This window comes from Artibeus jamaicensis, unplaced genomic scaffold (genome assembly GCF_021234435.1).
Source record: "Artibeus jamaicensis isolate MK-2021 breed Jamaican fruit bat unplaced genomic scaffold, CSHL_Jam_final contig_335, whole genome shotgun sequence".
Taxonomy (NCBI): domain Eukaryota; kingdom Metazoa; phylum Chordata; class Mammalia; order Chiroptera; family Phyllostomidae; genus Artibeus; species Artibeus jamaicensis.
The window spans coordinates 3,191,375-3,203,948 of NW_026521800.1; the positions used below are offsets into that span (position 1 = coordinate 3,191,375).

The 12,574-nt window shown below is 37.3% G+C and overlaps 1 protein-coding gene across 3 annotated transcripts in view; it reads left to right on the plus strand.

Moving 5' to 3' along the window:
• RIOK1 (RIO kinase 1) overlaps positions 1-12,574 on the plus strand; it is a 35,326-nt gene that overhangs the window by 15,102 nt on the left and 7,650 nt on the right. For all 3 annotated transcript variants that reach the window (XM_053664072.1, XM_053664073.1, XM_037165522.2), the window contains exons 4-12: positions 397-466; positions 1,666-1,708; positions 4,830-4,922; positions 5,861-5,973; positions 6,075-6,155; positions 7,075-7,161; positions 7,798-7,935; positions 8,180-8,283; positions 8,505-8,611. In XM_053664072.1, the coding sequence (XP_053520047.1) occupies positions 397-466; positions 1,666-1,708; positions 4,830-4,922; positions 5,861-5,973; positions 6,075-6,155; positions 7,075-7,161; positions 7,798-7,935; positions 8,180-8,283; positions 8,505-8,611 (836 nt within the window). The remainder of the gene's footprint in view (positions 1-396; positions 467-1,665; positions 1,709-4,829; positions 4,923-5,860; positions 5,974-6,074; positions 6,156-7,074; positions 7,162-7,797; positions 7,936-8,179; positions 8,284-8,504; positions 8,612-12,574) is intronic.

Below are 12,574 nucleotides of genomic sequence, written 5' to 3' on the forward strand. Positions count from 1 at the left end.
GTCACTGCCTATCATGGACCTATAATTTGAAATGAAACAAGTTTTTAGAATTCAACTTGAAATCCAGGCAGTTGCATTATCTATATTAGTTGTACAAAACATTAAGTGTCTGAAATTCAACAGGTGCAGATATAGTATTTTTTAGGAGTTTCTATATCTAGATTTCTATGGCTCACAAATTACAGCAGCAGTGATGAAAGCGACACTTGTTATTAAGGAAACACAACTTAGTGCTTACCTTTAAAAACATGAAAAATGTTTTTCATTACTAAAATATATTTTATGTATAATAAAATATTCAGATAATAGAGAAGAGGGGAGAAGTATCCTATTCAGAAAGACTATTGATGTCTTTCTATTCTACGTGTTTACATTGTGGATTTTTTCTATTTTTAGAAAAACTAAATGTTACTGATTCCGTCATAAATAAAGTCACTGAAAAGTCTAGACAAAAGGAAGCAGACATGTAAGTAATATTTTAACTATTAAATCATGGTTGATAGGGACTAATTCTAGACAGATTAAGTGGTGTACTGGTCATAATTCTTTGCCGAGGATTTTGGGGAGGGGGTTGGGGTTTGTGGGTTTGTGTGTGTTGTGTGTGTGTACTTAAATGAGGATATCTTATGCCTTTGTAAGTTAAGATATTAAGTGAGACTTCTTTAGAAATATGTGGTAAAACTGTACTATTATGAAATTTACAAATGTGCTCTTAGGATAACAATGTTTGTAAATTTTTGTTCAAATGTTAAACTTCTAAAATGTTTAAATCTTAGCATAAAAATGTTCCCTTTTTATGATTTATTAAAAGTTATTCCCTTCCATTATTTTTTAATCAAGATAAGATTTAACACTAAATACTGTTATAATTGAAAATAGATTGCATTTACACTTCTGTTCTCAAAATCAGTTGTGTACGATCTGCCTAATTTCTATATGCTGTTAACTCTGAGGCATTAACAATATATTATAGAGAATGACACTAAGATTATACAATTAGTAATGTTAGGATTGAACTTAAAAACTAGTTTATGACCGAAAACCAATTTTTTTCTGGTTTATTGTTGTGCACAAGAGATAATAGCTTTTTGAGAAACACTATGGTCATTTGTTATTTCATTGATGTGTCCGAATCTTTGTGTTTGAATCTTTATTAACTGAGGTTAGCGTACTAATTGAGTCATTTAGTATGTGAACTGAAGCTAGTCAGATTTTGCATTTTAATACAGAACTCAGTAACTGTCTTCAAATGATGCCTGGACTTACGTCTGAAGAAAAGCACTCTAAAGAGAAAGCCTCATGAATTGACTTTAATTCTGTAGTAATAGAATAATTAAAGATTTGAAGGACAGTGTAGACTTAATCTTTTCTTTTTTATAGCATAGTTCATGTTACCTCACTTGTTCTTTATATTTAATGCTCCTAAAACTTGGATAGAATTATTTTCATTGCAAATGTGCGCCTTTTGCCCTTGGGAACTGAATTCTTATTAAGGGGAAATGAAAGAAGCTTCACTGAATGATTAAACCATAAGATCCTGAAATCTGTTTTTAAAGAAACTACATACTAAGGAATTTCATGGAATAATGTGCCTGTAGAAACTTTTTATTTTGGCTTTTCTGGCTGAATTTTGAATGTCACGTATACTGTTTTGTTTTTGGTTAGGTATCGCATCAAAGATAAGGCAGACAGAGCAACTGTAGAACAGGTACAATGTAAATATTACAAGTTCTTATTTTAAAGTAGCATTTCTTTTCTCTTTGAATTGTAGCTTGCTTTTATTCTTCTCGTTTAATTCTAATGTTACCTAAAATTACTCTTGTATAAAATTATTCTTTATAATTTTGAGTTTAGAGATCTACATTTTGTTTTATTTATAATAGAACTGTTAGCAGACAGAGTGGAGTCATGCCTCACTCTGGCCACCATGCAGTGCTTTCATCTTAGGGGACGCAGGATTGACTGTATAACTAGATATCTTTTGTCTTAAACAAGGTCTGCAGGAATTTTGTGAACTCTCTTAGAAGGTAGGTCAGGTTTCTTCCACAAAGTAGGTGGGTGGTAGTGTGTGAGAGACACACACACAAGTAATGCCTTAAAATTTTCAGTTAGAAATCCCTTACTTGGTTTAGAAATCACCAGGGTATGCTTGTTTGGTTCTTTCTATTTAACAACGGGGAAAAGTTGGCCCTTAGTTTTCCCACATGTAGAGGGCTGAGATTGGATGTTAGCATAGACCCAGATTTTTTATGTGAACAAAGAGATAAAAAGGGTCAGAACATTGCTACTGCAACCTATCATTCACTTTCCACCAACACATGTGCATATTTTGGAATAGTGGCCTCTTTGGTTTAAGACATAAGCACCCCTTTTATAACATACCTCAATCCCCAAAGGAGTAACACCCAACTTGTACTCTAGAACCATTTGTGGAATTGGAGAATTTCACATTTAGTCCAGCAGGAACAGGTCTGGACTTGTATCTTCATTGTCCTCTAATTTATTTATTTTGTGTGATATTTGTGTGTATGTGATTGAAAACAAAGTGTAGTCCAGCTCAGAGAGATGAGGCAGCTTCAACTTTCAAAGATTTTAAAATAACTCAGGCAGAAAACCCCTTCTTTTTCTCTTTTGAAATGAATTTTGAATGATGGTATATATTTTGACTCTTACAAAACACATTTTTAAGTTTATTATATTTCTCTTTCCCTATTTTGTTTTTAAACTGTTTTCATATGCCCTTTCTATTCCCCTAACTTGGCTACCTACTAGTTTTGCAGAAGCCCGGGTCTCTGTCTAGATTTCTATGCTCAACCAGCTTATACTACTGCTGTTTACCTGTGCAGTTAGAGAGGGAATGTTAGTTATTGCCTGTTCACTCACTTTCCTTTCATTATCTGCCAGTGCCACTGTTTGTAGTTTGGGGTTTAGTCCTGCAATCTTTTAAGGTTATTTTGTTTGTATAAGCCTTAGGTTTCTGGCATGACCACAGCCACCTCGTTGAAGGATAGACCCTGGAGTAGTGATTGTCAGTCTTTTTCGTCTCATGGCACACATAAATGAGTAACTAAAATTTTACAGAACACCAAAACATATGCAGGGGTGGGCAAAAGTACATTTACAGTTGTTTGTATGAAAAAAACACTCAGGTTATGATTATTACAATAAGTTTGTTAACTCAAGAGTATCACAGTGCACCCCAACTGGTGTGGCTTAGTTGGTTGGGCATCATCCCACAAAGCAAAAGTTGTCAACTAGATTCCCGGTCAGGGCACTTAATCGGGCTGCGGGTTCAGTCCTCATTAGGACTATGATAAGCAACTGATTGATATTTCTCACCCTCTCTTTCTCCCATTCCTTCTCTCCAAAATTAAAATCTTTTTTAAAAAGTGACAGTGCAACTGTAAACATACTGTTACCACCCCTGAGTTATATTTTTTGCCAGTCTGACAAAACACTTAGGTATAATTTTGATTTCATTCACACCAGGCAGCTATTGTTGTGTTGGCTCTTGTCATTTTTTTATGTGATAATCTTAATGGAAGAGGTCAGTTCCCCAGACTTCGTACTCAGGTATTGCATGTTTTAAAAATTCTAGCGGCACACCAGTTGAAAAATTGCTATTCTCATATAGTTAGATTTGGCCAGTTGACATTGGCTCACTTAATGGAGCTGGAGGGGCCGCCTGAGTCACGAAGAGCTTATGCAGGTGTCCCTTGAAATTGCATATAAATATGTGGCTGCTTCATCTTCAGACATTGACAGGAGAAGACTTTAATTCATTGCCTTGTGTTTGTTAGAGAAGACTTTTGGGTCATTTTTACTCAAAGCTGACTGCTCTGACTTTGAAGGAGACCCTTCCCAGGACTAATCATCTATAGCAAGGGGCCATAAACTCTTTTAAAGAGGTAAAGGATAAGTACATTAAGTGTTGTGGCTGACAATCCTTTTTTATTTAAAAAAATTTTTTTTAATAAAAGATTTTATTTATTTATTTACTAATTTTTACAGGGAAGAGGGAAGGGAAGGAGAGAAACATCAATGTGAGAGGGAAACATTGATTGGTTGCCTCTCATACATGCCCTGACCAGAATGGAACCTGCAACCCAAGCATGTGCCCTGATTGGGAGTCAAACTGTCACATTGCCCAACCAACTGAGCCACATTAGTCAGGGCACAATATTTTTTTTAACAACTATTTTAAAGTGTAAAAAACCATTCTTAGTTTGCAGGCTGTAGAAATACCAGCCACAGCCTGGAGATGACTCATGAGCTGTAGGGTGCTGACCCCTGGTTCAAAGAAAGTGGCCATTGAGCACTTGAAATGTGGCTGATACAAACTGAGACATGCTATAAATGTAAAAAACACACCATATCTTTAAGACAGGCTGAAAAACGGAATATTAAATCTCTCACTAATAACTTTTTATAACAATTACATACTAAAAAGATAATATTTTAGATATATTGGAATAAGTACATCTAAATGTATTATCTTTTATATCTTTTAATGTGGTGACTAGAAAAATGTAAAATTGCTTACATAGTTTACATTATATTTCTATTAGCAAATGCTGGTCTAAAGTCAATTACTGCCTCCTTTGGACTTGGTAGTCTTTGATTTCTGTGACTGAATGAACTTGTTGGTTTATTGTCTCTCTGACTCCTTTGGCCCTCACCTCCTATTCTCTCTACTAAAAATTAGATTAAATAAAAACACCATAATAGCAATTTTCATTTAGCCAGCCAAGATTTCATGGTACTGTTAAGCTCTTCAGTTTATTGTCAGATTCTTCAATATCTTTCTGAACTTTCTATTTTTTTTTTAGGTGTTGGATCCCAGAACAAGAATGATATTATTCAAGATGTTGACTAGAGGAGTGATATCAGAGATAAATGGCTGCATTAGCACAGGAAAAGAAGTGAGCTTTTCTTTGGATGCCTGAGTGTTTTCATGTTAGTTCTTGTTTCAGATAACAAATGAAATGAAGGCACTCAGAAATAAAATGTGCCTTTAAAAGGAAAAACTATATAAGCTAGGTAGTTTAATCAGTATTTTTTAAAATGGCTTTATTAATATTTATAGCTAGGAAGGAAGTTGTGCACGTAATTGTGCCTTTTCACTGCCGTTACTTTCCACATTGTTGAGTCCAACTAGTGCTAATGGTCAGGTTACTACAGGCCTGAGTCCCAATCAGAGAGTTAATAAAAGGGGTGGGGCTTATGGTCTAGTTTCTATGAGTCAGTTATTGTCTCTCATTTTTTTATATATGGATATGCAGAAAGACAAGCATGGTGTTTTTAAATTAGTAAGTTTTTAAAAAGATTTTATTCATTTTTAGAGAGAGGGGAAGGGAGGGAGAAATGGAGAGACGTCAGTGTTTGATTGCCTCTCACGTGCCCCCTATTAGGAACCCAGCCTGCAACCCAGCCATGTGCCTTGACTGGGGATCGAACAGATGACCCTTTGTTTCACAGACTGGCACTCAGTGCACTGAGCTACACAAGCCAGTGCTAAATTAGCCATTAATTCTATGGGAAACAGTTCTCAGTAAAATTTAATTTATAAGTCATGAGGTATAAGGGTGTCTTCAGATATTTTTCACATGTCTGAGGTATAAAAATGTTGGAAACCACTTCTCACATGTATTTAAGTTGGATTTTACTACATACGTCATTTGGAGCTATACTTATTGTACCTTTTAATTCACATATTCAAAAGATGTTCTTTATGCATATTATTTCAGTTCACTTGACTTTTTTAACTTTCAAGGATAGAATCAAATAAATTGAAAAAGTAACATACTATTTGTACTTATTTAACACAAACGTAATTTTCTTTGGTTTTGACTTAAAACAGGCTAATGTATACCATGCTAGCACAACAAATGGAGAGAGCAGAGCAATTAAAATTTATAAAACTTCTATTTTGGTGTTCAAAGATCGGGACAAGTATGTAAGCGGGGAATTCAGGTGAGCTCAGATGTATTTTTTTCAATCGGCTTAATTTCTGAATCCTAAAAAACAACTAGAATGGAATGATTCAAATGACAAATATCTTTTTCGTATTCAAGGTTTCGTCATGGCTATTGTAAAGGAAACCCCAGAAAAATGGTGAAAACTTGGGCAGAAAAAGAAATGAGGAACTTGATCAGGTGACTATCTGGGGGTGCGTCAGTGCTGTGCCTTGGGCATTGGCCTCAGCTCTTCCCAGGGGAAGATCCCATCTTCTCAGCTGGCAGATCCCAGGGGGTTCTGTTCAGAGACAGGGACACTGTAGGGGTAAGTTCTGTTAGACCTGCTGAGGTAAGCTGAAACACACTTGGACAAGGAGGAGCTACCTCATGTTGTGTTGTAAAAATCCATGATTCACATTTATACAGCAAGGCTGGATCATTTAAAGAGCCTTAGAAGCCATGTAAAAATGTTTAGAATTTGTACTGAGGAAATAAAGAGCTGTTACAGGATTTTAAACAGTGAAATGACTTAGCTCAGGTGGTGAGAATGGTGCATCATTTTAAAATAGGTATTAAGAGTTTTAGAAAGTTTTGTTAGCTGACACCTTCTAATATGCTGTACGCAGGTGACACACTAGCTTTTTTAGTATTAAGCGGGTAATGATGCTTGTCTTGAAAGCCCTTCTGAAATCTGCATGTACTTAGTTAGCTATTAGGTATGAGTCCAGCTAATCATTGTTTTTGCTAATCGTTGTTCAGGCTTATCAACTCAAAAGATCATTGCAGATGTAGCTGCTGTATTTTGTCAACTCTAAGACTCACATTTTTTCCCAGTTCAACATCTGTGGAATTGGATAGAGTATTTGGGAAGGCCACATATAGAGGCCTTGGGATGTTGTGGTTGAATTGCCACTGTATTGTTGTTCTTGGTAGTGCATAATGGTGCAATTTTAAATCACTAATGTCTTAATAGTTTTTGAAATACGATAGTACAGATGAGAAGCCCTGGTGCCATTTTCTAACAGCAGTATTAATCTTGTGTACTGCAGCTATTGTGATTTGTTTTAGATGTTGTTTTGACTTTTCATTTGTCCTTTTGTCTGTTTTAATATCACAGGCTAAACGCAGCTGGGATCCCATGCCCAGAACCTATCCTGCTAAGAAGTCATGTTCTTGTCATGGGTTTCATTGGTAAAGACGACATGTGAGTATGTAGAGGGCCTAATAGTTACATGCTCAGAACTATATTTCTAAGTGCTTTGAATTACTCAATATGTGAATATTTTCTATTTAAATAGTTCATTTTATCTTGGAATATTTTTTATGACTCTTTTCCACTATATTCACAGAGTTATTAATTTATTTTACTGCCCTGGCTGATGTGGCTCAGTTGTTTGGGTGTTGTCCAGCAAAGCAAATGGTCACAGGTTCGATTCCCAGTCAGGGCATGTGCCTGGGTTGTGGGCTAGGTTCCTGTTGGCACGCATACGAGAGGCAGCTGATCAGTGTATCTCACATTGATGTTTCTTTCCCTCTCTTTCTCCTTCCTTTCCCTTCACTCTAAGAATATATAAATAAAATATTTTTAAACACTTATTCTATCTTCTTAAGTTTCAAAATGCTTCAGAAGAACAAAGTTCACTTTTTTTGAGGATAATTTTGTGCAGTAAGCTGGGGAAGTACCCGTTGGTTGACAGCTTTTTGGAATAGTACATCTGTAGTGGACCAGATTGTTCAGTGATGAGTTGTAGAAGAGAAGTGCCTATAAAAAATGCAGTGTAAAGCAAGAAAACTTGTCTTGGTTACTTTATCTTCATTGTTCATTTCATTCTTATTAAAGGCCTGCACCACTCCTGAAAAACATCCAGTTATCAGAATCCAAGGCTCGGGAGTTATACCTGCAGGTCATCCAATACATGAGGATAATGTATCAAGATGCCAGACTTGTTCATGCGGATCTCAGTGAATTTAACATGCTGTAAGTTTTGTTTCTTAGGAATGTCCCATAAGTCATTTCATGTCCTTTAAAAAAATAAACAAAACCCCAATCCAAGATACCATGCTAAATTCAAGAGTATTAAAGTTGGCTTCCACATGGTCACAGTACAGGATGTATTTCCTGCCTTTGGTGACCTTAGTCATTGAATTGAGCCCTCATGTTACCATAGGGGATTATGTACCTTGCTGGTGTTTATCAGAGTCTCTGCCTCTCTGGCCCACAGGTACAGTGGTGGGGGTGTGTACATCATTGACGTTTCTCAGTCTGTGGAGCATGACCACCCACATGCCTTGGAATTCTTGAGAAAAGATTGTGCCAATGTCAATGGTGAGTAGAAATTTTAATTTTTTACCAACTTATTTGTGTATGTTAGTTCTGTACTCTGCGAAGCTGGTGATATAAAATGTTGAGACTGAGTCGTTCAATGCATGATACTTATACCATTAGCTGTCAGATAGTATATTTTCATTTCTTTGTTTCTCTGTAAAGTTGTTGAAATAATAACCTTTTCTCTAGTAAAGCTGTCACAAATGTTTTCCTCCTGACAGACTTCTTTCTGAAGCACAACGTTGCTGTGATGACTGTGCGGGAACTCTTTGAATTTGTCACAGACCCGTCAATTACGCAGGAGAACATGGACGCTTATCTCTTAAAGGTGAGATGGGGCAAGGAAGGAAAAAAAAAAGACCCAAAAAACAGGAAATAGCAGTAGTGATTAGCCTTTATGTGGCACTTCTGAGAACTCAAATTGCCCAGCATAATTTTTGTTCATTTGACAGCTTCCTAAGATCTCATCCTTCTGATTTCACAGCTTGGGGAATCAAAAGTATAGTAAAAAGCCAATGGTAAAGCCAGATTTTAATTTTTAGGCAAGATTACATAGACTGTTGAAGTTATAAACATTTAATAAGAAACCTGTTGTTAGCTTTTGGTCATTAATTCCTTTCCCTTGTTTCTCAGAGACCCTTCTGAATCACACAATTCTTAAAAAACTGTGGTAAAATATGCAAAGTACAAAATTTACCATTTTAACCATTTAAGTGTACAGTTCATTGGCAATGAGTATGTTCACATTGTTGTGCAGCCAGCCATCACAACGATTCATCCACAAAATTTTATATCTTGTGAAACAAGCTGTTTCACAAGGTAAACACTAACTCCCCATTTCTTCCTCCTCCCAGCCCATTCTCCTTTTGGTCTGTGATGTTGACTACTGACGTAAGTGGAATCATACACCATTAGTTTTTTCAGCTGACTTATTTCACTTGGCATAATGTCCTCAAAGTTCATTCATGGTACAGAATGTGTCAGAATTCCCTTCTTTTGAAAACGAAGTAATAATTCCATTGTACGTACATACCACATTTGTTTATCCATTCATCCATCTATGAACACTTTGGTTGCTTCCACCTTTTGGCTGTTGTTGAATAATGCTGTTGTGAAGATAGGTATGCAAATATCTCTTCAAGATTCTGCTTTCAATTCTTTTGATGTAGACTCAAAAGTGAAATTACTGGCCCTGGCCAGTGTGACTTCTTTAGTTGGAGCATTGTCCTATGCACCAAAAAGTTGCAGGTTTGATTTCCAGTCAGGGCACATGTCTAGGTTGCAGGCTCAGTGCCCAGTTGGGGCACACACAGGAGGTAGCCAGTTGATGTTTCCCTCTCTCTTCCCCACCCCCCCAAAAAATTGGTAAATGTGTCCCTCGAGCCAGGATTTAAGGGGAAAAAGTGGAATTAATTACTGGATCATATGGTAATTCTACTTTTAATTTTGTGAGTAACAGCCATGCTATTTTCCTTAGTGACTGCACCATTTTACATATCCATCAACAACGTACAAGGGTTTTGATTTTGTTTTATTTTTGTGGAGCTTGGGGGTTTTTTGAGTAGCTGTCCTGATAAGTACGAGGTGGTGTCACATAGTTTTGATGTGCATTTCTCAAATATTGTTCAGAGTCTTATCATGTGCTTATTGTCCATTTGTATATTTTCTTTGGTGATGTGTCTATTCAAATTTTTTGTCCATTTTTTAATCAGATTTTTAAATTTTTAGTTAAAGGAGTTCTTTATGTATTCTGAATATTATTAACACTGTATGATTTACACATATTTTTCTCCCATTCCATAGGCTGCCTTTTTACTCTGTTTTTTGCATCCTTTGAAGCACAAGGTTTTTATTTTGATGTCTAGGTTTTCTGTTTGTCTTGTTACCTCTCAATTATAGAATATTGAACGCGTGGCATATATGCCCCAACACAGGTTTTCAAACTTTATCATATCTTTTCATATTTTTTCTTTCCTTGGAATGCCTTCCCATTTCTACCCTTGCTTATCTTTCTTTGTTGAATGAACTTTAAAGCTCAGTTCAGAAAGCGTTCTTGAGAAATCAGGCAGAAATAATTATTTCCAAAGGTTGTGCAGTCATCCCTCAGGATTCAAGGAGGACTGGTTCCAGGACCCTTGTAGAGGACACCAAAATCCAAAGGTGCTCAGTCCCTTAGATAAAAGGGCATAGTATTTGCATATAACCTACACATAGCTGCCTGTGTGCTCTAAATCATGTGTAGGTTACTTATAATTCCTAATAAAATGGAAATGCTGTATCAGTAGTTGTTATATTGTATTATTTAGGAAATAACAAGAAAAAGTGTGCATGTGTTCAGTACGTATGCAGTCATCATAGGCCTAAATATAGTGTACATGTCAGCAATGCAATTAACACTCTTTTTGGATATTTTCAGTCCAAAATTGGTTGAATCTGGGGATACAGAACCCATGGATATTAGATATGGAGGGCCAACTGTAGTTTCATGTTATGTAACCATTATAGAAGTAGGTAGAAGGAATTTGTCACTCTTTACTAGACTGTTAACTCTTTTAAATATATTTTATTGATTATGCCATTACAGTTGTTCTATTCCCCACCTTCATTCCCCTCCACCTGGCTCACGCCCCCACCATCCCCTCCCTTTTAGTTTATGACCACATGTCTCAAGTTCTTCAGACTCTATATTTCCCCTACTATTCTTGTCCTCCCCCTATCTATTTTCTACCTACCGTCTATGCTACTTATTTTCTGTACCTTCTCCCCCCTTCTCCTTCTCCCACTCCCCTGTTGCTAACCCTCCATGTGATCTTCATTTCTATGGTTCTGCTCCTGATCTAGCTGTCCTCTTAGTTTGTTTTTGTTTTAGGTGTGGTTCTTAATAACTGTGAGTTTGCTGTCCTTTCACTGTTCATCTTTTTTATCTTCTTTTTCTTAGATAAGTCCCTTTAACATTTCATATAATAAGGGCTTGGTGATGATGAACTCCTTGAATTTGGTCTTATCTGAGAAGCACTCTATCTGTCCTTCCATCCTAATGAAAGTTTTGCTGGATAGAGCAATCTTGGTTGTAGGTTTTTGGATTTCATGACTTGGAATACTTCTTTACAGCCCCTTCTTGCCTGTAAGGTCTCTTTTGAGAAATCTGCTGACAGTCTGATGGGAACTCTTTTGTAGGTGACTGTCCCCTTGTCACTTGCTGCTTCTAGGATTCTCTCCTTCATTTTAATGTTGGCTAATGTAATGATGATGTGCCTTGGTGTGTTCCCTCTTGGGCCCAACTTCTTTGGGACTCTCTGAGCTTCCTGGATTTCCTGGAAGTCTATTTCCTTTGCCAGATTGGGGAAATTCTCCTTTATTATTTAAGTTTTCCACTTGTTGCTGTTCCTCTTCCCCTTCTGGCACCCCTATAATTCAGATGTTGAAACACTTAAAGATGTCCTGAAGGTTCCTAAGCCTCTCCTCATTTTTTTTTAGTTCTTGTTTCTTCCTTTTTTTCTGTTTGGTTGTTTCCTCCTTCTGGTCCACTCCTTTGATTTGAGTCCCAGTTTCCTTTCTATGACTATTGGTTTCCTGTGCATTTCCCTTCATTTCAATTAGTTTAGCCTTCATATATTCCTCTAATTTGTGACTAAAATCAACCAGTTCAGTGAGCATCCTGATCACCAGTGTTTTGAACTGTGCATCTGAAAGTTTGGCTATTTCTTCATCACTTAGAGTTACTGGCTCTGGGGCTTTGAGCTGTTCTTCTTGAGCCATAAGGTTTTGGTCTATTTGTGCCTGTTACGTTTGAGGAGAGGCACCTTAGGTGTTCACCAGGGTAGGGCTACCCAGGTCGATGGTTTGTGACACTGTATGTGGGGGCGGGGTCAGGGAGGGACAATGGTGGTTCCCTCTGGTGCTTCCCGCAGCTGGGGCCTTAGCGGTTCATCTCACTGCTTGCTCCTTCACTGGTTTATCTGCACGCGAATGTGTGACCATGGTCAGCCCTCAGTGGGTTCGCCTACTGCTACTCCACACCTGGGGTCCACCCACTGCCTGTGTACCTGGGTCGCAGACCAACCCGGGTGCCCCGGTTGGTCCGGTGGATCTTTCCTGCTCCACCCCTCTCTGCTGCTGGCTCTGCCCTTCTTACCGGTTTGGCTGAAGGGTTCGTTGTTGTCAGACTTCCGTATAGTTCAGTTTTTCTGTGGTTTGGCTGCATTTTTTGTTGCTAAAACTTTATTGTTTTTAAACTTGGTTGTGAGAGAAGGCACAGCGTTTCCACCTACACCTCCATCTTAGGAGTATC